This window comes from Mus pahari, chromosome 2 (assembly GCF_900095145.1).
Source record: "Mus pahari chromosome 2, PAHARI_EIJ_v1.1, whole genome shotgun sequence".
NCBI lineage: Eukaryota > Metazoa > Chordata > Mammalia > Rodentia > Muridae > Mus > Mus pahari.
In genome coordinates this window covers 19,905,956-19,931,839 of record NC_034591.1, presented here as the reverse complement: position 1 = coordinate 19,931,839, position 25,884 = coordinate 19,905,956, and the positions used below count along the sequence as shown (strand labels likewise).

The following is a 25,884-nucleotide window of genomic DNA, read 5'->3' as shown; positions in this document are numbered from 1 at the left end:
ATGGAAAAAGATCCAAATCACCAGTTTTTGTTGTAATTCTTTGTGTGTTTAATAATTAAATGAAGCTTTAAAACACATTGAAATTTTAAATGTTAATGTAGTCACATAATGGAAATGTTAAGAGTTTAAAAAATGTTTAATTATAAATCCCAGCAATTTTGTTTCCATTTAGCGGCAGAAACTGCGTGAAATCATTCTCCAGCAACAACAGCAGAAGAAGATTGCTAGTCGCCAGGAGAAGGGGCCCCAGGATACAGCAGTAGTACCTCACCCAGTGCCCCTTCCACACTGGCAGCCAGAGAGCATCAACCAGGCTTTCACTCGACCTCCACCTCCCTATCCTGGGAGCACTCGATCACCTGTTATTCCTCCACTAGGACCTAGATATGCAGTTTTCCCCAAAGATCAGCGTGGACCCTTTCCTCCAGAGGTTGCTGGTATGGGGATGAGACCTCATGGATTTAGGTAATGCTTTTAATTTTCTGCTAGATTTAAGTTAATATTGGAAGAAGGAACTGGACAAATATCATTACTATTTAGCAAGAAATTGTTATGGTTTTCTTCTTCTTTTTATCACTATGCAGTATAGTCATTATTTTTTTTTTAGCTAAGGAGAGATCATGGGCTTCTTTCTTCTAAGAACTCTTGGTGGATGTTTTGTCACTAAGTGTTGACAGAATGACATCATATCTTTTTTTATTAGATATTTTCTTCATTTACATTTCAAATGCTATCCCGAAAGTCCCCTATACCCTCCGCATGCCCTGCTCCCCAACCCACCCACTCCGACTTCTTGGCCCCAGCATTCCCCTGTACTGGGGCATATGATCTTCGCAAGACCAAGGGCCTCTCCTCCCATTGATGGCCAAGTAGGCCATCCTCTGCTATGTATGCAACTAGAGACACAGTTCGGGGGGTGGGGTACTGGTTAGTTCATATTGTTGATCCTCCTATAGGGTTGCAGACCCCTTTAGCTCCTTAGTTACTTTCTCTAGCTCCGACATCATAATCTTAATAATGTGCATTATCTTACCACTCCAATCATAGCTTCCAAAATGTAGCTTCTGAATCCTAATGAAGTTTCTTATGATATATCAGATGATAATGATGCATTTTATTCTTTTAGTTAAATTGTAAGACGTTTGTAGAGAGTTGCAGATTGGAAAGATGCCTCCTTTTAGAGACTGATACAGTTGGGTTGTAGGGTAGGCCAACCTGTATGACCGAGGCACACTTACTACTCTTAGAAGGAGAATAATCTTTAACGTGTGCTTTTTAGAGAACTCACAGTTTAATCTTACACCTATGTCTGTTAAATTCTTTCTTTTCCTTTTTTTTATTCCACCTTAGTTGTAGTTTATACCCATTGCTGTTTTGTGCATTTTAAAAAATTTGTGTGTCTGTATAGAATGTGTATATACATGTGCAAGGTCAGAGGTAGATGCTGCATGTCTTCTATTGTTTTTCACCCTATATTTTTGAGAGTAAGGTCTCTCATTCAACTTAGAACTCACTGGTGTGGCAAGGCTAGCTTTCCAGTCAATCCTAGGGAGACAATGCTATTGTCTCCCTTTCTACCCCACTTGTAGCCATCACTGTCATGCTTGGCTTGTGTGCAGGGTATATAAAATGTGGTCATCGTGCTTGTTCAATAAGTACTTAGTGGCTAAGCCACCTGTCCAGTCAGTGTCTGTCTGACTTTCTTTTTCTTTTGAAAATTTCTACTTCAGTGTGTGAGCCACAAGACACACGTGGTAGCTAGAGACCAACTTTGTGGAATAAATTCTCTCCTTTATGTGTTTTGGGAGTCATACTCAGATCATTTACAAGGCAAACACTTTTACCCATTGAGCCATCCTACTATCCTAGTTTTGTCTTTTAAAAAAAATTAAAGTTTTGTTTATGTGTGTGTGTGTGTATGTGTGTAGTGTATGTGTGTGTGTACAATATATTTTGATCATGTTCTTCTCTTCCAGCTCCTGCCACAATATCTTACATTTTCACTATCATTGAGCTTAGTAACAGTATTTTTTTTTTATCTGTAGAGTAACTTAATACTTATTTTACTTTTCTCATCTCAATTCTAAATTATCATTCTTAATTATTTGTTGGTTCTTTTTGGCTTTTAGATTTGGATTTCCAGGAGCTGGCCATGGTCCCATGCCAAGCCAAGATCGTTTCCATGTGCCTCAGCAAATACAAGGATCTGGAATCCCTCCACACATAAGACGACCAATGTCTATGGAAATACCTAGACCTTCAAATAATCCACCATTAAATAATCCAGTTGGGCTTCCTCAGCATTTCCCACCACAGGGTTTGCCAGTTCCGCAGCATAATATACTAGGCCAGGCATTTATTGAGTTGAGGCATAGAGCTCCTGATGGAAGGTCACGGTTGCCATTTGCTGCTTCTCCTAGCAGTGTTATAGAGTCACCTTCTCATCCCAGACATGGAAATTTCCTTCCCAGACCTGATTTTTCTGGCCCTAGACACACAGACCCCATAAGACAGCCTCCCCAGTGTCTGCCTAATCAGCTACCTGTGCATCCAAATTTAGAGCAGGTCCCACCTTCTCAGCAAGAGCAAGGTCATCCTGCCCACCAATCTTCTATTGTCATGAGGCCCCTAAATCATCCTTTAAGTGATGAATTTTCTGAGGCTCCTTTGTCAACATCTACGCCAGCTGAAACATCACCAAATAACTTAGAGATAGCTGGTCAGTCTTCTGCTGGTCTGGAAGAAAAACTAGACTCTGATGATCCTTCTGTGAAAGAACTGGATGTAAAAGATCTTGAGGGGGTTGAAGTCAAAGATTTGGATGATGAAGATCTAGAAAATTTAAATTTAGACACAGAGGATGGCAAGGGTGATGACTTGGACACTTTAGACAATTTGGAAACCAATGACCCTAACCTGGATGACCTCCTAAAGTCGGGTGAATTTGATATCATTGCATACACAGATCCAGAACTTGACTTAGGAGATAAAAAAAGCATGTTCAATGAAGAATTAGATCTTAATGTTCCAATTGATGATAAGCTAGATAATCAGTGTGTATCTGTTGAACCAAAAACAAGGGATCAAGGAGACAAAACTATGGTTCTTGAAGATAGGAATTTGCCACAGAGAAAGTCCAGTGGTACCAGTGAGATAAAGACAGAAGCCCTGTCTCCCTACTCTAAAGAAGAAATACAGAGTGAAATTAAAAACCACGATGACAGTAGAGGTGATGCTGATACTGCGTGCTCACAGGCTTCTTCTGCTCAGACCAATCACAGTGACAGAGGAAAGACTGCTTTACTGACTACTGATCAAGATATGCTTGAGAAAAGATGTAACCGGGAGAATGCTGGTCCTGGTGTCAGCGCCATTCAAGGGTCCACTCCTCTGCCTGCTCAGGATGTGATGAACTCTTGTGACATAACAGGATCAACTCCAGTTCTCTCGAGTTTACTTTCTAATGAGAAGTGTGATAATTCAGACATTAGGCCTTCGGGATCCTCCCCACCAAGTCTGCCCATCTCACCATCCACTCATGGGTCAAGTTTGCCTCCTACTTTAATAGCACCACCTGGCCCTCTTTTGGATAATACAGTGAATTCTAATGTAACAGTGGTCCCTAGGATAAACCATGCTTTTTCTCAGGGTGTGCCAGTAAATTCAGGATTCATTCAGGGCCAGTCATCAGTGAACCATAATTTAGGGACAGGGAAACCTACAAATCAAACTGTGCCTCTCACAAATCAGTCCAGCACCGTGTCTGGACCACAGCAGCTCATGATTCCTCAAACATTAACCCAGCAGAACAGAGAGAGGCCCCTCCTCCTAGAGGAACAGCCTCTGCTTCTACAAGATCTTTTGGATCAAGAGAGGCAGGAACAGCAACAGCAAAGACAAATGCAAGCCATGATTCGTCAGCGGTCAGAACCATTCTTCCCTAACATTGGTAGGAAATTCCTTCTGTCTCAAAATAAGTTACTGGGGGCATCTGAGTACATGCAGCATGCTTGTAAATTTTCATTATTGAGATTACATTTGGATCAGTGTAATCTGAGAATTTTCTGTCTTCTTGGTCCTTTACACTGAAAAGATGAATTTTAGATTTCTTCCAGGTCAGTCAAAATGAAGATAATTTTGAGTTGCAACCTCACTCAGTTCTGCTTTTTATGGTGTTGATGGTAGTTTTAGTTTTATCTGCCAATTGTTATGAGAAATAAATGTAAGGAAATTATGATAGAAATAAAGTTTCTTGTTCGTTTGTGCACAAGTGTTTGGTAAAGGTTTTTTGCATTTTGGTTTTTTGTCCCCCACAGATACATCTTTCAACTCATTTTTGTTGATTTATTAATTTTAATAAAAACACAGTCCATGCAACCCAAACACTTCAGTGCTTTGCCTAGAAGAATTAAAAGTCAGCAGGCATATATCTGAGGAGTATTATTTTTTAAACAATAACAAAAAGCATTGTATCAACATGTGGTACAAATTCTATTATATGACTCTTTTTTTTTCCACTTGTATGTATGCAAAGAGATACTCTCTCACTATCCTGTTCATACTTTTATTTTATAGGTATATCCTGGAGATATTGGTAGTTTTCTCTTTCTTTTAAAAACTGATAACTAATTTAGAGAAATTCTTTAGTATTGGAAATAACTGCAAATTCTCGTCCATTACCAAAAAAGATCATTTTAATTGGCACTGTAAAGGTTTGAAACACTGGGACTTTCATTGCGGAACATCACTGTTATGATCCCCTGTAGACTGACAGACTTGTTCTAAAGTATGCTTCAGTTATAGGCACCTAAAATGCAGCTACCGTTTCTAGATTCTCCTATGTAGTGTAGAAACATACAATGATTCTTAACTAAGGTATAAGAATTTATAAATTATGTAATTGTGATACTTAAGTTTACCACTTCATATATCTTGAGCCATGAACTTAAATTATGAAGTAAGTAATGTCAAAATACATTTCTTCTTTAGATTTTGATGCAATTACAGATCCTATAATGAAAGCGAAAATGGTAGCCCTTAAAGGCATAAATAAAGTGATGGCACAGAACAGTCTGGGCATGCCACCAATGGTGATGAGCAGGTAGGTAGAAGTGCTTTTTCTCTTCGTGGCATGTGGATGTGCATGAAAAATACCCCTACTTCTTAGAGCTCCTCAAAAGTCAAAAGCCCACCTTCTGGATGTGAAGAGTATTTCAATTCAGCTGGATGTAGGGGATTAATTTCCTTTCATTTAGGGAGAATAAACAGAATAACATACCACTCAAACATTAGGAAGACTGACTTGGTCAATGAGGAACTCCAAAGTGTGTGTGTGTGTGTGTGTGTGTGTGTGTGTGTGTGTGTGTGTGTGTGTGTTTTATTTAAGGAAGTGTTAGCCTAAGATTTTCATTCAAGAATCTCAGTGGTTAAGGAAATTATCAATTTAGCTCTGAAATGTCCCAACATGACTTTGAATTAGCGAAGGCAAAACAGCAATTTATGGAACATTTGGATACTGAGATTGGCATAGTTGGATAATTTTAACATCTAACAGAAAAAATGGAAATTGTGCATTAAAGAAGGATATTAGAGTTGAATAATTGTTAAGTTACAGTGGTTGTGTACCCCAATGAAGTGCTTCTTGAATCTTGATCATTTTCTAACTTAAGAGTTATTTGTGTGCCCCCACCACTACACTTTTAAATGCAGTTTCTTTACCTTTTTACAGACCTACTGAAAGAGATTTTCTAGGAATGATGTCTGAATGCTTGTATTTTTGACAAGTACCTTGAATGATTCTTTGTGTTGTATTGCTGTTTCTGATTTCTGACCTCAATTTATTGTGATGATCTTGTTGAAAAATTATAATAGTCAGCATAAATGATTGTAGAATTTAATATAGAATTGTATAGGTTGAAGATATAGACATATGCTTTAGGGAACTGTGTAATACACTGAGTATGATTATGACACATTTTTGAGGTCAAAGTAGAGATAGTGCTTTGTAAAGATTTTTACTATCTAGCTGGATTTATTAGCACTGTTCTTCCCTCAAGATAACTTTATGGCATAAGCCTTTTTAACCTTGAAACCTTTGAAATTCTTTTCAGATATATAGATAATAAAAATACAAATTCAAAAAGAAATAGACCACATTTGTAACATAGTTAATAATCTCTGATTATATTCTTGATATATGTGTATCATAATGCATTAACAAACTTAGCTCTAAGTTTTATAACAAGTTAAATACTGGTAATTACCTATTATGAATGTGCAACACTTGATAGGAAAATCATGTTTCCTACTGGTGAGAGTATAGTACTAATAAATAATACTGTAATAAGTAATAAATAATACTATATTTTAACTTGATACTCAGAGTCAAGGAAATGCTAGATTTTGTTTGATCCTTAATTTAAAACATGGCCCTCAGAATCAGAACTCTCAGCATCTCACATATGTTCAACATAACTGTCTGTGCTCATTAGACATGTAGTGCTTTATCAGCCACATGCTGAGTGTACTGGAGACCATTCTGAGTTCTTTGCAGAACTAAGGTAGTGCCTTCTGAGAGGAGTGTGGTGTGTTACATGATGATGGCAGACAGCAAGCGATAATCGGATTGGGATTATTTTGTACCAGAGCTGTAGTAGGGAGGAGGGAGATAAATGAATCAAACTTCTGGGTAAAAAAGTCACAAATATACACTCTAATAACATTTAAATGCTTCTTTACAATATTTTTGGATCTATTTTGAAATAGTGTTTTATGTATATTTTTAAATTTTTTTTCCAAAAAAATAAATAAAAAATATAAAAAAAATTTCCTTTGTATATCTTAATATGTTAAATCATTCAGTGGCTTAATAAGACAGACATGTTTTCAAATATGCCATAATGATCCTATGCCAGTTACTAGTTTAATTAGAATAAATAAGGTTTCACCAAATGGATTTAACTATAGAAACTATTATGTAGCTCAGGCTGGCCCCGAACTTGTGGCATTCCTCTTCCATCAACGTCTCATGAAATACCAAGCTTAGTCTATACATTTTTAATAAAGAAAAAAAATTACCTTGCTTATGTATTAAAGCTAGATTTTTCACTGTAAATGTATCATAAAAATTATTTTTCTGAAACCTATGAGGGCCCAAGATCTACAATAGTTTAGCTGGCTTTTTATGCAACCTTACGGGTCCATATGAAGATAGTTGCCTACCCATTCTGAGCAGTCATCCATAGTAATAGGAAGGTGCTGAATGCATGCTGAGAAGAAATCTGTTGAATACCCAGAAGCCAGTTTTTGGAAGTCTCCAGTGGGGATCATCATTGATACTCTTCTTTCTCCTGGAAGAGTGGATTATTAAGTACCTGTGTAATTTGTTCTGAGCTCATCAGTTGATACTGTGTGCTTTTCTTTACAGATTCCCCTTCATGGGCCCATCAGTGGCTGGAACGCAAAACAATGAAGGCCAGACCCTAGTGCCACAAGCTGTAGCTCAGGTAATGCTGCTCGAATCACTGGTTTATGGAAGACGCATGGACCTATATCTTACCAAATCCAAATCATAGTGAAGCCCCTCCTAGAAAGGAATAGGAGCCGATCTGGCAACACAGTGAAATAAAGATGTGTTGTTGCTGTGTAAAATAAAGACAGATTTAAAAACTGGAATTTCTGTAAAGGACTTGTACACATTAATGATAGAAAGTCACTTGGAAGGAAGCAAAGTGCTCTGGCTTTATATTCATTTCTTACTCTCTAAAGACATTTCATATCCGGCTAATTGGAATTAATCCATCACATTTAAAATGTATAATTATTGGAAACAGTAGTGGAAAATGTCTGTAATCATTCTATTAGGTATAATTATTCCTTGAGATGAATTTGTTTTTTTGATATTGAGCATCTATAATCAGTTCAAGTTTAAACATTGATGTTATGTTCATGTTATGAAGTCTGGAAACAATAACTCTTTTCATATGCTATTTTCTATGTTGATTTTTAAAACATCTATTTGCCTGGTATGGGGAGGGGGGATTGATCTGTGTGCTTTTGGAATTATCTTATACTCTGCCAGTTATCATTTATATTTATTATACAGATAATTTATGCTTTTTCCTATTAAGAATATAAACACCTTTTGATATACTGGAAAGGCTTAAGTGTTGTAGCTGAGTTTTCTAAATTCTCAGTTTTACTGTGAATTCAGTGTGCACTTTCAGAAAGTTCTTGAGCTTTTAACTGTGGTCTATCAAATGTTGCATCAGCTTCCCTGCAATACTATAGGATTGAACATGCCATATTCTGGCTGTTGAACGTAATAGCTCATGTCTAACAGAACTTGAATCAGCTGGGTAAAGAGTTTTTCCAAGATTCTATTTATCAGGTCCTGGTCAGGAAATTGTGAAATTATCAGCTATCCAAACACCATGAAAGAAGCAAGGCATATTATTAGTACATAAGACTAACATTCTAACGAGTACATTTTCTTTTATATGTATACTATAATAATTCTTGTTATAGTTAGCTTTTTGTGATACAGTATAGTTTAGTAAATGTAGAACATGTATTTATGAATTTATTGACAAAAGAAACTAGGTAGGCATCATCAAAACATCAGGTTCATGTCGATTTTTAGCTTAACTATGCAAGATTTGATTCACCTTAATATTATCTTCAGATGGATAATTCATTACTTTCTATTCTACTAAATATGGAAAATATAGTTCAGAGATAAAAACAAGTGTTCGATATTAAACTGTTGCCCAACTTATTTATTGTAGTCTTTATAAGAAGAAAAACTATAAAGATGTTTTAGAAAATGATTTTTTTTTCATTTTTTTCCTTCATTTTGAAGTTTTCCCCCCCTTAAATTGAAGTATGGAATTAAACATATTTGTAAATTTTACTTATTTTAGGATGGCAGTATAACACATCAGATTTCTAGGCCTAATCCTCCAAATTTTGGTCCAGGCTTTGTCAGTAAGTATAAATCTAATAAGTTACCTGTTTTCTGGGGATTGCTTGTTTGACTATATTTGTGTTGTTTTGAAGCTCGGAATTAGTGTAGATGTCACCTCTCCTCTCGGAGGTCACTGCCCTAGGCATCTCTACAGCAAGGCATGTGTTTCATTGCTTTTCTCCACTGTGCATGAGGAATTAGTTAGAAATAAATACTTTAATACAGGAAAACCATCTTCCCTATTTTCTTCAACATTGTTGTTTTTTAAAAATAGATTTGCCTCTTTCCCAATCTAGCATTAAACCATGTTTGCTTTCATGACAGTCTGCCTATGACAAGGACACTAAATGGGGGAAAACAAAGGGAATATATTTAAAAGAAGCTGGGTTGTAGCATGGTGTGAAGGTCAAGTGTGCAAGAGGCCACTGAACCCTTCTAGCTGTCCTTAGGGGTCCCAAGGTGGTTCAGGATAGCATTTAACGTTCCCTCAAACTGAACCTTTCTGAAATCTTCAGACTGTTTAGCTAACTTTTTTCACCATTATCTTTCATTTTGCTCACCTCTGCTCTCCTGGTTCCAGAAACCAGAAAGGCTTTCCTTGCGGTAGGTCTCATTCTACCAGAAGCAGAACTTCTGAAACCTTGTGAAAAAGCCTGTTCTTGACAAAAGCCCTTCAAATTTAGTGCACTAGATTGCACCTTCATACATGTACTGGAACTTCTGGGTTTAGGAACAAACCCAAAGTCTAACCTTTTGAAATTCCCCCGCATCAATTATGATCATAATTTGAATACACATTTGTATTAAAAATAAGTAAACTACTATGACCAACTGGCTTTTTCTGGCTGTATTGTGCCCATTGGATTTGGTTGGATCTTAATGTATGGCAATATTCTGTTATCATTGATGTTATTTTCAGCTAATGTCCTTCTAGGATTGTGCTTTTCTTTGTCTTATAGTCAGTCAAAATGGAATACTCAATTTTTTACTACATGAGCTAACATTTTTTGGGGACTTGGCATCAATGGACTAATGTGCTCTGGGAGAATAAAGAGGGGATCTTAGTGTACAATAAGATATAATGGGGAGAGGCGTTAGCAGTCCATGAGAGATGAGAAGGCTTTGCTTGGTTAGCTGTCACCTCCCCCTATAGACATAGAAATTACAAAATTAATGGAAGTTACCAGTGTTTTAAACTTCATATATTATCTTTATAAAATGTAGACCTCCAAGTGCTTCTTTTTAGAGTTTTCTGGGTTTCATCTCCCCGTTTCATTTTTCCTCCACTACAAAGATGTAGGGAAGACTTTGTAAACTTAAGAGAAATCAGCATGGTAAATGACTACTTAATCCATGCTCTTGATGTTAGTGGGATATATCTTTCTTGCCTCCTCAGTCTGTACAATTGATTTAATAAAATAAAACATTTATAAACAGTTTGGTTTATGGATTAGATATTTGATGGTACTTTTGGAAGATTGGAGTTGCAGAACTTACAAGCATTAAGTTAACTAGTGTTTTAATTGAGCATTCTCTGGCTTTCTTGAGTAAATACAATTTTCTAGAAGCTGATACTTCATAGTTATAAAGAACTCTAATGATTAGAATTTTGCTTTCAATTTTTCTTTAAAATATTCACAATAAAATTGTGTCTTCTTACAAATGAATTTGCTTAACTTTTAATAATCTTGGACTACTTAGAAAAATTAACACACTTGAATTTTGGTTCTTCCCTCAGATGACTCTCAGCGTAAGCAGTATGAAGAATGGCTACAAGAGACTCAGCAGCTGCTTCAGATGCAGCAGAAGTATCTTGAAGAACAAATTGGTGCACACAGAAAATCTAAGAAGGCCCTTTCAGCCAAACAGCGCACGGCCAAGAAGGCAGGGCGGGAGTTCCCAGAAGAGGATGCAGAGCAGCTCAAGCATGTTACTGAGCAGCAGAGCATGGTTCAGAAACAGCTTGAGCAGGTAATAGACAGGTTTGTAAAGTGGAAGCCATATGCAGCTGAAGAGCTGTATTAGTGGGCCTCAGGGTTTGGGTTTATGCTATTAAATAGCATGCACATTACACTCCTCTAGGAAGACCTCTTAATAACTAAGGGAGTGACTGCCTAGTCCTGACTGAGCGATGCTTGCTACCACTGAAGAGACTGACTCTTACAGCTCTGGGTTAGAACTGTTTTAGGTGCTCTCTGTAACCCTGGGATGATTGGATTGTTCCCTTACTACTAGTAAACCACTGTACCACGGGTGGTGGCACACGCCTCTAATCTTAGCACTTAGGAGGCAGAAACCTCTGTGAGTTTCAGTGAGTTCTAGGATAGTTAAGGATACACAGTTAGACCCTGTTTTTTTTTTTGTTTTTTTTTCCCCTGGGTTTTTTGTTTGTTTTTTGTTTTGTTTGTTTGTTTTGTTAAGAACAAAAGAAAAAAATTGAATCATTGCAGTACACATGCTCGCACATTATTTGCTAAACTAAGGCTTTCTTGAAGACAAAGCTCACAGAGATACTGATGAAACAAGAATCAGATCTGGCAAGTATTTGGTTACCTCCATGTTTTATCTTTACCTCATCCTCTGGTCTCTAATTTTTAATGAAAGTTCAGTTATAGCATTTGAATCACTCTGTGATTCTTTGTCATAGCATAATTTTATGTTTATTTCTTATTTTGCTCTTAAGAATCGCCACTGAAATGAAGGTAGATCTGTAGTTCAGTGGTACAGTGCTTGCCTAGCATGTCTGAGAAACCGAGTTCCCCTTGAGTGCCTTCAAAACAGTGTCACAAAAGAAAAGAGGGAGTAAAAAGACCTGGAACACCTTGAAAGGGGGCCTGTTTCCAAAACATGAAGCCATAAAGGCCAAAAAGTTATAAAGCTTTAAAATGACTGTAAAAAAGAGTTTAAAATGAAGTGTGCAAGATGAGATCAGAATGCTTATTCATGAATGTTTATAGTAGCTTTATCCAGTGTCATCCAAAACTAAGATAGGCTGGAAACAGGGGCACCTCACTGTTATCCTAGCTATAAGAAAAGGCTGAGGTTCATGAGTGTAATACCAGCATATGTAACACAATGAATTCCATCTCAAGGAGGGAAAAGGAAAAAAAAAGATACCACATCCCACCAAAGGTTTGAGATGATTAAATAAAGTTTGGTTGCACCTGTTTTTGATCAGAAAAAAATACATAGCAATAGTAAAACTGCTAGTACATGAATACAGCTTGTATTTCCAGAGTATTACATTGAGCAAAAAGTGGTCATTCCCAAGAATTTATATAACATTGAAATGACAGTTACAGAGATGAGTGGTATATTAGCAGTAACTATGAGGAAGACAGGAAGAGGGTTTGATTCTAAAGAGTAGACATGGGGAACTTTTTTATACTGGAACATTTTCTTGATTATATGATTATAATTTATTTCAATTCATAGAATTGTACACCAGAACTTAAACTTTGCCTTTGTTTTAAGTTATAAGTTATAAAGAACTCTGAATAGTAATTACTACAAGTAGACAAGAGATTCAGAGTATATTGGTTCATAGAAAGAGAAGTATTCCTTGAATGGTGAACACTCCCGGAAACACCCTCTGTCTTGTCTTATTTGACCTTGCTTACAACTTGAAGGAATTGCTATTATCACTACTTGACACTTTAAGAGACTGGCAAGTTAGTCTAGGTCATGTGGCATGCTTGCTTATTAGTTAACTGTTAGATTAGGGCGTTGGACTCTGTTATCTTCCTTCAAGTCTGAGGCGACAACACAGTGTACCTACAACTTGATAGTTATACTTTTCTCATTGATTGACAAAGTAGGACCATTACAGAAGGAGAGCTTCTTTTCTCTTTAGAGTCATTCTCAGGGCCTGTGTTCATTGATGGTAAATACTCTTTAAAGCAGATACTTACATAATATATTTTTAGTCATTTTCTGTCTTTGATAAATTGTATTTCAAAAGTGTCCTGATGAGTAGAAGCAGCATAAATTTGATGAAAGCCTAGTTTTTTGCAAATCAGTTGATGAAATTCTATTTATGTGCTAAACTTTATTTTAAAAATTAGACAGGTACATCCTTACTACACAGTTGCTTTTAACACACTGTAATCTCAGTAAGAAAGTTTATTATAGATTTTGATTGTGTATACAGGAGAGTGAATGTAAATCTTTACCCTTACTGGGTATCTTAGTTTCTTTTTCTGCTGGTGATGCAAAAATAACTTAAGGAAGAAAGGATTTATTTTGGCTCACAGTTCCAGGTTTCACAGTCCATTACAGTGGGGAAGTCGCAACAGCAAAAGCATGAGGGAACCATTCCTATTGCAATCATAGTCAGGAAGGTTCATATTGCGGCAGGTCATACACACACCTGTGTGCAGTTCACACTCTTGTTTTATACAGCTTTAGATCCCCTAGCCAGGGAATGGTCTTGTCCAAAATTAAGTGGATCTATATCTGTTAACATAATCAAGTTAATCCCCCACAGGCATACTCAGAGGCTCATCTCCCAAGTGATACTAGATTATCAAATTAACACCACTAACCATATCAAGAAGCACTCTTATCACTGAGTTATAATCCTCACTTAATTGAGAGGGGGAGGGAGGGAGGGAGGGAGGGAGGGAGGGAAGGAAGGAAGGAAGCAAGCAAGCAATTAAGCAATTCCTGAGATGATCCTCTGATCCCCACACCCATACAGTGGTATATGTGCACCCATACATACATACAATAGATTTAAACACAAGTTTGGAAGGAAAAGGTAGAAGTTACACAGTAATGCTGAGGAGCCCAGACACTTTAATTTTGCAAAATATATGCTAGCTTACTTGGGGAATCTAAGAAAGTAAATGTGATTATTGTTAAAAGTGCTGGATTAAATGTGTTAAAACGAAATGTAGATGGTGACTGCTTTTTAAAGGTATGAGTATCACTTTATGCCTTTCTTCCCCAATTTTCTAAGTGAGATGGTGGGATCCTCAGAGTGTGTATTACATCTTAACTGCCCTTTTCCTAGAATAGAGTGCATAACTGAAGTGTTCCTTTAAACAAGTAAATGGTTTGGCAAGGTGGATTGGTGGGTAAAGGTGTGTGCTGCCGAGCCTTATGGCCTGAGTTTGTAATATATTAAGAATCTACACCACTTGTAGTGGCTATTCCTGGTTGTCAGCTTGACTATATTTGAAATGAACTACAATCCAGAATTGGAAGGCTCACCAGTGAACCTAATCTGGAGGCTGGGAGATAGAAGTTTCTGATCTGGATCTTGGTATGGAGATCTTGAGAGACACAGTGGTGATTGAATCCAGAAGATTAAGACAGGGACATCTCTGAGTCGTCCAAGGTCATCTGGGGTTAAAGGTGTGGTGGCACACACCTTTAATCTGGGCTACACCTTCTGCTGGGGACCATATAAGGACTTTGGAAGAAGGGAGTCTGGTTCTTGCTCTTTCGCCTTCTTGCCGTGTGGGACTCAGCAACTGCTAGACCCTTGGACTTCCATTCACAGCTACTACTGAACCATTGTTGGGATTTAGACTGCAGACTGTAAGTCATCAATAAATTCCTTTACTATATAGAGCCTATCCGTAAGTTCTGTGACTCTAGAGAACCCTGACTAATACAGAAGTTGGTACCAAAGTGGTTCTAGAGAAGCAGAAATATCAGGATGAATCTTTTAAAATACTGGGATTGCCCCCCCCCCCCCAAAAAAAAACTCAAGTATGATTAGTGCACATCTTTATTCCCAGCACTCGAGAGGCAGAGCCAGATGGATCTCTGAGTTTGAGACTAGCCTAGTCTATAGAGCAAGCTCTAAGACAGCAGAGCTACATAGATAGACCCTGTCTCAAAAAAACAACCAAACAAAAGAATCTACTTAAAAACTTTAAAATAATCACTTCAGAGCTTAGGCATTTTCAGAAATTATAATTTGAATGTGTCCCCAATCAAATTTAGGGTTTTGTCAATCTTTTCAGTCTAAGAGAGGGAATGTCATGTGTGCTAAAAATTCTTTTAAAATGTGTCATTTTGTGTATTTAAGAAATGGCATCTTACTAAATGGTTATAATCTTAGTTACAGATAACAGTTATTCCAACTTTGTGTATTGGTGTCACTTCCTTGGCATCACACATAACTGTCTTTTATTTTACTGCTAGATATGTTATATTTTAAATAGCAAGTGACTTTCATGCTTGAATTTTTGCGGATATTTAATATGCAAAGAACTTCTACAAGAAAAAATTAACATTTTTGTTTGTGTGCACATGCTCAGATGATCCACAGTATACATGTGGTCACAAGTTTTAGGAGTGGGCTGTCTGCCTTTGCTATGTGGGTCCCAGGGATCCAAGTCAGCTCATAGGCCAAAAATTACCAGCCAGTGTTTTGGTGTGGTGCCTACCTTGTATATGTATGAGTAATTATTACTTTATTGTTTCAGATTCGTAAACAACAGAAAGAGCATGCTGAGCTGATTGAAGATTATCGGATCAAACAGCAGCAGCAGCAGCAGTGTGCCCTAGCCCCTCCCATCCTCATGCCAGGGGTTCAGCCCCAGCCACCTCTAGTTCCAGGTGCCACTCCACTCACCATGAGCCAACCCAACTTTCCCATGGTGCCACAGCAGCTTCAGCACCAACAGCACACAGCAGTCGTCTCAGGGCATACCAGCCCTGCAAGAATGCCCAGTTTACCTGGATGGCAATCTAACAGTGCTTCTGCTCACCTCCCCCTTAATCCTCCTAGAATTCAGCCCCCAATTGCCCAACTATCTTTAAAATCTTGTACACCAGCCCCAGGGACAGTGTCAAGTGCAAATCCACAGAATGGACCACCACCTCGAGTGGAATTTGATGACAACAATCCTTTCAGTGAAAGTTTTCAAGAGCGAGAGAGGAAGGAACGCTTACGAGAACAGCAGGAAAGACAGCGAGTTCAACTGATGCAAGAAGTAGACAGACAGAGAGCTCTGCAGCAGCGGATGGAGATGGAGCAGCATTGCCTGATGGGTGCTGAGCTAGCCAACAGGACACCTGTTTCCCAGATGCCATTCTATGGTTCTGACAGACCTTGTGACTTTTTGCAACCTCCACGACCCCTTCAGCAGTCTCCACAGCACCAGCAGCAAATAGGGCCAGTTTTACAGCAGCAGAATGTCCAACAAGGGTCTATTAACTCACCCCCAAACCAAACTTTCATGCAAAGTAATGAACAAAGGCAGGTAGGACCTCCCCCCTTTGTTCCAGATTCACCATCTGCCTCTGGTGGGAGCCCAAACTTTCATTCTGTTAAGCAGGGACATGGAAATCTTTCTGGGTCCAGCTTTCAGCAGTCTCCACTGAGGCCTCCATTCACACCAATTTTACCAGGAACGCCTCCAGTAGCTAATAGCAATGTCCCATGTGGCCAAGACCCTGCTGTAACACAGGGACAAAATTATTCAGGATCCAGCCAGTCTCTCATTCAGTTATATTCTGACATAATCCCAGAAGAAAAGGGGAAAAAGAAAAGAACAAGAAAAAAGAAAAAAGAAGATGATGCAGAATCTAGCAAAGCACCATCAACTCCCCACTCAGACTGTGCTGCCCCGCTCACCCCAGGCCTCTCAGAAACTACCTCCACTCCTGCAGTGAGCACACCCAGTGAGCTCCCTCAGCAAAGACAACAGGATCCAGTGGACCCAGTACGTGTACCCACTCCAAATGTGGCAACAGGCCAGCCTTGTATAGAGTCAGAAAACAAACTTCCCAACAGTGAATTCATAAAAGAATCTTCAAATCAACAAACACATGTGAATGCAGAGGCAGACAAGCCTTCCGTGGAAACCCCTAACAAAACTGAAGAAATAAAGTTGGAAAAGGCTGAGACACAGCCGAGTCAGGAGGATACCAAAGTGGAAAAGAAAACTGGTAGTAAGATCAAAGACATTGTAGCTGGTCCTGTCTCCTCAATACAGTGTCCTTCCCATCCTGTCGGAACCCCTATTACCAAAGGAGAGACAGGAAATGAACTACTGAAGCACTTGTTAAAAAATAAGAAGGCCTCTTCCATTCTAACTCAGAGACCTGAGGGCACTTTATCTTCAGATGAAAATTCTACAAAGGATGGTAAACTGATTGAGAAGCAGAATCCAGCAGAAGGATTGGTAAGTGTCAGTTGTGAAAACAACTGTATTTGTTTTTAAGCTATTGCAGTAGATTAGTATCAACAAATTACCGATTTTAAAACTATTTGTAACTTTCTTGTGCAAAGAATCATTTTTTTTTGTTTTTATTTCTGTAGAACCCTGTTTTTACTTACATTTACAAAATAGATGAGTGACTCATTTGCTTGTTATATAAAGCAAACATGAATCATTATGTGTGCCTTTCAAGTGGTTATCATAAACAAGTTGGACTAACTATAGCAAAGGAAGTATGAGTGGATCTTTATTATAAATAAGTGCATAATTTCTATTAGCCTCTCTAAAATTTAGAAGAAAGCTCCTGTACTTGTCTTACTTTCCTTGAGTACTCTCAGGGATGTCTCTTACTGGGAACTTACTGTGTCAGAAAAATAACATGATTTTAGATGTGGATACTATTTCCATCTTTGTAGGTTCCTATGTATCGATATTCTACCCATTTTAAGTGTTAACATTGGATTTTCTTTCTATTTGTATGATACACAGTTTTAAATACACACTTTGAATACAGAGTGACCCCCATTTCAGTGTACCTGATTCAGATGTTTCACAACCAGGAGTTTCTCTGCCTTTTGAATAGGTCTGCTTGTGCTCCTTGTCTTTAATAAGTATCAGCAGTTGTTAGTGCATTCACACAGCTTCCCTGGGGTGCTGCTCAGTTTGGTTTTATAATTTTTACATTGTAATTGAAATACAGTAGTTTTACTTGTCTAAGTTTGCAGTTTTAAGAATAATGAGACTTGTCGTTTCGCAAGTGTTGGCTCTCCTCTCTTCTGTTGTCTCTTGTTCAGTAGCAGTTGCATTCGTTCTAGCAGTTGTGACTTTTGTCTAATTGGCAGTTATGATCTCTTCTTTCTCTTTAATCTTTGAGAGTCTCACGCATGCAGTCAGTGCATCTTATGGTTGTGTTTTTCTAGTTGTTACAATATGCTCTCTAGGTCCAGTCCTTGGCTGATGACTCCAGGGTGTTTTGTGTCTGGGAATACTGAATGCCCTCGGCCCTGTGCCCACAGTGCCCTTTGTGCCCCATGTGCTGCAACTCTTTCTTTTCTCCTGTCCTTTTCTAATGTCTTTTTCTTTTGTGAAACTTAGTTCTGAAATCTTGTAAGGAGCTTCCTGAACTTGACCAATAACAGATGTGTGGATGCCCATGCGTTCACCCTATAGTTGCTGGGGCTTGACTCACATAAAAACTACCATCAGCATGTCCATACTAAAATTTGTGTTATACAAGAATGTTTAATGGCACAGGGAAGCAGACACGTGTCAAGTATAAAAAGCAGAAACTAAGATATTAGAATGAGCATGAGGTGTATGCTCTTGATCCTTGTGATAAAAACAGCAGAAACCATTTGAAGCTGTGCATGGTGGTACCTGCCTGTAATCTTAGCACTCAGGAACTTGAGGCAGGAAGGTTGCTGCAAGTTCAAGGGCAGTCTGAGCTACAAAGTGAAACTTTTACACAAACTAATAAACAAAAAATTCAAAATCTTCTGTGATCTTTTATACTTATCTTTTGAAAAACATAGCTGAATTTACTTTGTAGAATAATTGTAAAAATTAGAGATACTATCTGTAAAGCATTTAAAGTGGCTGAGTTATGCAAACTAAACATGCTTGCCTGCACAGTATTTCATAAGCCAATTACAACGGTCTTTGAGGACATCAGCATCCATGTTCCCCAGGGTGGTTTGAGAGCATACCAGATTTGTTTGTGCTACTGTGTTCCTAAATCAGAATGCACTGTTCAGCAAGCTTGCCATGGTGAGCCAGTGCTCTAGGCCTGCTTATAGAGTCATCTGGTAAGCCTGTTAAGACAGACATTGCTGGTTTATTTGGTGCAGGCTGAACCAGGGAATCTGCATTTCTAATCAATCCCAGGAGCTGCTGTGTTGGTCTAATACTGCTCTTGGAGAATCAGGGATCTACCCAGGCAGAGGCAATATAAGCAAGCCTACTTCAACTTCCTCCTTTGTATGAGCTAAGAAGAAAAAGTAGTAGTAATTATTAATAAATGAAGTTAAATGAAATTTAAATTTGTTCATGAATTTTAAAAGTTGTATTGGACCATGGCCAACTCATTTATAAAAATTATACAGCTGTTTTTGCAGTACTATATCAGAGCCCATAGTTCACACAGACCACATGGTTCATAGGCTAAAATTATTACCCTGTTTTCCTTTATAATTTGCCACCCATGTGATGTTTTTATAACAATCAAAATCTAATTTTCAAAACACTCAAAAGTTAAATGCAGAGTTGGTTTTACAAGTTTTTCAATTATACTTGTTCTTAGCAAACCATTAATATTAGTTTTAGAAATAGGAAAGCATGAAAAATAACTCCTGTGTTTGATATTGGTGGTTCTGGACTTAGATAAGACTTTTTTCAAGGCCTGTATCAATCTACATCTTTATGACCATGAAAGCAAAAGGAAAGGAAGGGGCTTAGAGCAGAGATAGCTTAATGGTTAAGAAAATTAATGATTCTTGCAGAGGACCTCTCATAGTGACTTATAACCATTTGCAGCTCCAGTGTGAGAGGATTCAATGCTCCTTTCTGATTTTCATAGGACCAGGCATGCATATGGTGTCTATACATTGTATTCATATAGGCTAGATATTCAAACACATTAAATAAAATAAATTGTTTTTAAGAGCAAAGGAAAAAATTAATTTGCTATTATCCGTGTACAAAGCCATTACGTTTTTTAATTCAAGCGTAGATTTTGACACTAGTTTGAGGAGCCAGTATGACATCTTAGTGTTTTCTAGCTGCTGTTCTCTTACCTCTGGTGCATGAGCTTAAAATGTTCCTGGAACCTGTGAATTAGCTTCACATCTCAGATTGCAACAGTTCTTAGTTCCTATGGGGGAAATAAATTGCCAAGAGCACAGCTCAGAAGCTGGCATGGTGCTTCCCTGGCCTCAGCTTAGATAGTGAGGAGATATACTTCATTCTTGTTTCTAGGAGTTCTGTAATTTCCTAAGTTGCTGAGGCTGGCTATTTTTCATATTTTAATATACCTTAATGCAGAGGGAAGAGGGAACAGTTATTTTTAGAAAATAACTTAACTCTGTAACTTCCTCCCCTTTAAGATGGGATGCCATGTTAGAAATATGAGTCACAAGTTGGAGCTGGTCTAGCATGAACTAAGAATCAAACGTGGGAAGTTACTTACTTCTTAACCTTTCCAATTACATTAGCAAACTTTGGGGGCTCAAATGCAAGGTGGTTTTGGAGGTGGCAACAGCCAGTTGCCAAAAACAGATGGAGCAAGTGAAAACAAGAAACAGCGAAGCAAACGGACTCAAAGGACGGGGGAAAAAGCAGCACCTCGCTCAAAGAAAAGGAAGAAGGATGAAGAGGAAAAGCAGGCTATGTACTCCAGCTCTGACTCCTTCACCCACTTGAAACAGGTGAGCTGTCAGAACAGCCCTTGCCACTTCCAGGAGGGGAGAGAGCAAGCGTTGCCTTTTCAATCCTAGGAAATGGAAATTTCCACCTTATTACAAGTAGTTTCTAATTAAAATAGGGAGAAAGGACAAGGAACCTAATAGACTCTGTTTGGTAGCAAACCCACACTTTATCCTATTGGCATTTGAGATTTACATTCTAGTAGGTGGATTGGTAGGTTATGGTCAGTCAAGATTTACATATGTTCAGATGGAGCAGCCTTAACTCCAGGAACTTTTGTATCTCCCTTTTCTTGTGACTCTGAACCCAAAGAAATGCAGCCATGGACTCTCATTTTAAACTCTCATAGCTCATTGCAAGCAAAAATGGAGAGGGACATACCTCCCCATCTCTGTTCCCATTGGCGGTGCCTGGCCTCCATTCTTACCCTGGTTCTTACTGAGCAAAAATAAAGAGCATGATTTTCTTATGAGGCACATGATGGCATCTCTTTAACAGAGGGAATAAAACTTACTTGATGTATATCCCAGAGATTTCTGTAGTTTCCAGCATTTTGAATCTTGAGATTTTTAAGTCTTATTTTTCACAATCCTTATTTGACATCAGGTCTTAGAAAGCCCAGAAACACTTCCATGTTTGTTAATCATGTACATTACTTTTAAATGTGTTTTTTAATAGCAGCTCTCTCTGCTCCCTCTAATGGAACCGATCATTGGAGTGAACTTTGCGCACTTTCTTCCTTATGGCAGTGGCCAATTTAATAGTGGGACTCGACTTCTAGGAACTTTTGGCAGTGCCGCCCTTGAAGGGGTCTCAGACTACTATTCTCAGTTGATCTACAAGGTATGTCTCTTTGCCAGGGCCTCAGATTGGCGAGCATCCCACCACTGGGGAGTATGGCTTAGCTTTTCATCTAGTTTACATAAAGTCTCCAAGATACACTGAAACTTAGATTCAGCTAAAAGATTAAAAATATATCTGGTCAAGTATTTCTAACATGTATGCTTCAAATTTCCAAGAGATGAGAATGCAAATGGTAGAAAATATCCATTATATCCTTTCTATAGTAAAGGAAGCACACTTTTCCTTGTAACCTTTGTTAACTCTTAAAATGAATTGAATTGACGGTACATAGTGGGACTAAAAAGTATGGTTAGCTTTTACCTTGGAAAATGAATTTTAAAAACTTTAATATATTTCATTAAATAAGATAGGTGCTAATTGAAATTATGCACTAATTCTTAGGTTACCAAAATAGCATAAGTCAGTCAAGGTAATACTACTTTTTAAATATATTTATGATAACAGAAGATCACTTCACTTTGCATCTGACCTATACAAATTATTTTGAGAAATTTGTGAGTGTCTGTTTTCCTGGTGGCTTTTCTTTTGTTCTTAAGATAATTGTCTCCAAGTTCCCTTTGCTGTACTTACGGCCCTGTTCTTCAGCTAGCCTTCCTCAGTTCAGGCTGCTTGTTGCTGTTACTCTTGTAATCTCCCCTTGCACTACACTGTTATGTGTAGTTACTACAGATGATGCCAGCATTCCTTGGGGAGACCAAGCCATAAATGACAAACAGTGGCATATGTAAGGCTGAGAGAGAGAACTGAAAGTGAACTTTATTTGTTAGTATGTTTGATACCTTTAGTCTTATTTTTTTTCTCTTTTTGCTTCTTTTAGAGATCTTGGACAGCCCAGGTTCTCATATCTGAGATATAAATTAGGTTAAAGACAAATGCTGTATTTTCATATTTTAATAAAAATTGAAAAAAGGAACATTTAACTACCTTTTGCAACTTAGTCAATTTTAAAACTACTTTTTATTGGTTGTTGTAATGATGAAACTTAAGAACAATTACACAAAATTAAGTATAACAAAAATTGGGTTCTTCATTTCAAAGCTGAATGCTCAAGCTGGGCCAAGTAGGCAAATAGGTAACAACATTCTGTTTGATAACCTCATGGCCCTATGTATATATATTTTTGTTCTTGTGCATTTGGAACTGGAGATGCCTCTAGATTATGTTTCTTGTAGCCTTGCTTCCTTGTGCTAAAAATTCTCAGAATTAGGTTTTAGCAAGGTCAATGCATATTTGCTCAGTAGCATATAATTTAAAATTTTTTGGTCTCCTGCAGCAGAATAATTTAAGTAATCCTCCAACACCCCCTGCCTCTCTTCCTCCTACACCACCTCCTATGGCTTGCCAGAAGATGGCAAATGGTTTTGCAACGACTGAAGAACTTGCTGGAAAAGCTGGCGTGTTGGTGAACCATGAAGGTATGACAATAACATCCAAATCTTACAGCTCTGAAGGGTCTACCTTTGAAAGCTGTGTTTATACTGAAGTGTCTGCAGAACTGAACTGTTCCATGTGTATCTACTCTGTTCTACACACCTTGATTCTATTTGTTTGCTTTTGCAGTTGCCAGAGCTTTAGGACCGAAGCCATTTCAGCTGCCTTTCAGACCTCAGGATGACTTGCTGGCTCGAGCTATTGCTCAAGGCCCGAAGACAGTGGATGTTCCTGCCTCACTTCCAACACCGCCTCATAATAATCATGAAGAATTAAGGTAGAAACCACGTTTTAAATGTGTGCATGTGTGCATGTGTTCACATGCATGTGTGTTGCCTGCATATGTATCTGAGCACCACATACATACCTGGTGTCCACAGAAGCCTATATAACTATAGAACATTGGATTTCTGGAACTGCCAGGTTGTAGTTCCACCCTGTGCACTGGGAATTAAACCTCGGTCCTCTGGAAGAGCAGCCAATGCTTTTAACCACTAAACCATTTCTCCCAGCATCAGAAGCTACTTTTTAAAAATTGGTTGCTTTTTTGTTTTGGTTTGGTTGGGGTTTGTTTTTTTTGTTTTTTTTTTTTTTTTTTTTTTTTTCCATTTTTTTAATTAGATATTTTCTTTATTTACATTTCAAATGTTATCCTCTTTCCTAGTTTCCACTCCGAAAATCCCATCTCCCCTCCCCCCTGCTCCCTAACCCACCCACTCCAGATTCCTGGCCCTGGCATTCCCCTACACTGGGACATAGAACCTTCACAGGACCAAGGGCCTCTCCTCCCATTGATGACCAACTAGGCCATCCTCTGCTACATATGTAGCTAGAGCCACAAGACCCACCATGTGTTTCCTTTGATTGGTGTTTTCGTCCCAGAGAGCTCTGGAGGTTGCTTCTTTTAAAAATGTGCTTAGAATTTGGCAATAGTATTTAAAGGCATTTAAGGTATAAAGTGCTGTTGAATGTTAACTGTCCAATGCACTGTTACTATTGAAGTGAAATTAGTTTGTGTATTTTTAAAGCCTTATATAATTTAAGCCGTGTATATATACCATAATAATCAAATAGACATTAATGGTTATGGGAAAACGTCTACATAAAATATTTCAGAGGTTTGATTTTCTAAACTCTTTGTGTGATTTTTTTTTTTTGGATTTATTGATACTTACATACATCTAAAATGAGAGATCAGCCATATAGATACCAGAGGTATCATGGAAAAGAATAGCTCTAAGCTACAGGAAGCTCACCACCGATTTCTATTAGTTCTTTGCCCCCAAGAATCTTACTGGGAGAATCAGCTTCCCTTAGTAGATAAATTTGCTATCCAACTAGTTACTAGTATGTATAAACTTCTTTAGAATTTTATTCCTTTATGGAAAATATGATAATTCCCTCTGTTCTGAGGTGGCCATTTAATCTAAGTCTCTTTATTAATGAGGAAACTTGTCACTGTACACAGCAGCAACAGGATAGATGATTCTGTAGCTGCATGGAAGTTCACTTAGGGTTTGGAATGTAGGGTCTCCTTTCTCTCTTACCTTACAGTTAAGAATTCCTAGCTGTGTCAGTAGAATGGAGCTCTTTCCAGCTTGTGAGTGCGCATGTGGTGATCTAGCACAGGTGTCTGTGTAGTCCCTACTTTACATGACTGCCCAGCAGCCTTTTCCAGGTCTCTTTCATTGTGAGCCGGAGAGATGGAAGATAGAAGGTCCACAGCCATGTTCTGCAACTGTAGCTTGAGGTCTCACCATCTCCCTGGTGAACTAGAGCCTTGACTGGAACACGGGGGGTCTGTTCCCTTCTTTGTTTTTCACTGCTTATTAAGAGAATTAAGTGCCAACACCACCACCGTCGCTGTGTTTTCTCTCATCTTGCCACTATGCACAGCCATGACAGAATAGATGTATCTGTGGCTCCATGGAGGCTGACTTGAATATAAACTTGGACCATTCAGCACAGCCTCCCTCTTCATCTCAAACATGTCAGTTTCTCATGCTGTGGCGTAGTCTTGAGTATTTCCCTCTTGGAGGCCTTTACATTTCAATCTAAAGCTCTTTCAAAAGAATAACCATTTGTACTGTCTTATAGGTAAGCCCATTTACTCTGTTTTCATAGCAGCGTAATAACTGATGCAGTTGCTGTTTTGTTGTTGCTGTTGTTGAGAGTGCTTTCCTGTGGTACCCATGTGTGGGGTTGGTGAGAAGTCCCAGTGGAATTGTACATTGTGATGCATGTGCTCCTCTTTCAGGATACAGGACCACTATGGTGACCGGGACACTCCCGATAGTTTCGTCCCCTCATCTTCTCCTGAGAGTGTGGTTGGTGTGGAGGTGAACAAGTACCCAGATCTGTCACTGGTGAAAGAGGAGCCACCAGAACCTGTGCCGTCCCCCATTATCCCAATTCTTCCCAGCATATCCGGGAAAAGTATGTTTGGCGTAGTCTAACAAGTTATTATTGTATATATTTTGACTTTGAAAGCTCTGAATATTCTTTTCTCCCCTTTTAGATTCAGAATCAAGAAGAAATGACATCAAAACTGAGCCAGGCACTTTATTTTTTACTTCACCTTTTGGTTCATCCCCAAATGGTCCCAGATCGGGTCTTATATCTGTAGCAATCACTCTGCATCCTACAGCTGCTGAGGTAAAGGATGACATCACTTACTCTGTGCAGTGTGTGCCATTGTTAAGACTTCTGTCAGTGATTTACAAGGAAACGTTTTGGGTAGCAGAACAGAGGAGAAGGGAGGGGAGTTGCTCCAGACATCCAGATTGTTCTTGAGTACTATTCAGTATAAGGTTTATTTGGATCTCAGCTAAGCAAAAAACTGGAGCTGAGAGTTTGGAGAATTCTAGAAAAAAAGCAATTCCACAACTGTCCATGTTATAAAAGTTAAACCATTTCTCTTGCTATCTTGTTCCTCTCTTGCAACCTTCCTGTACCCACTCTCTACCCATTCCCTTCCCCCTTCTCTCTCCACTGGCCCCTCCTTTCCCCTCCTCTCCCCTCCCC

The 25,884-nt window shown here is 38.4% G+C and overlaps 1 protein-coding gene across 12 annotated transcripts in view; it reads left to right on the top strand.

Moving 5' to 3' along the window:
- Kmt2c (lysine methyltransferase 2C) overlaps nt 1-25,884 on the top strand; it is a 230,490-nt gene that overhangs the window by 186,505 nt on the left and 18,101 nt on the right. For 6 of the 12 annotated variants that reach the window (XM_029534858.1, XM_029534865.1, XM_029534861.1 and 3 more), the window contains 13 exons: nt 173-465; nt 2,130-3,949; nt 4,990-5,101; nt 7,427-7,505; nt 8,922-8,985; nt 10,704-10,936; nt 15,406-17,109; nt 20,355-20,567; nt 21,244-21,408; nt 22,703-22,844; nt 22,990-23,137; nt 25,118-25,296; nt 25,379-25,515. In XM_029534858.1, the coding sequence (XP_029390718.1) occupies nt 173-465; nt 2,130-3,949; nt 4,990-5,101; nt 7,427-7,505; nt 8,922-8,985; nt 10,704-10,936; nt 15,406-17,109; nt 20,355-20,567; nt 21,244-21,408; nt 22,703-22,844; nt 22,990-23,137; nt 25,118-25,296; nt 25,379-25,515 (5,289 nt within the window). The remainder of the gene's footprint in view (nt 1-172; nt 466-2,129; nt 3,950-4,989; nt 5,102-7,426; nt 7,506-8,921; nt 8,986-10,703; nt 10,937-15,405; nt 17,110-20,354; nt 20,568-21,243; nt 21,409-22,702; nt 22,845-22,989; nt 23,138-25,117; nt 25,297-25,378; nt 25,516-25,884) is intronic. The other 6 variants (XM_029534868.1, XM_029534867.1, XM_029534866.1 and 3 more) reach the window with 3 other exon arrangements.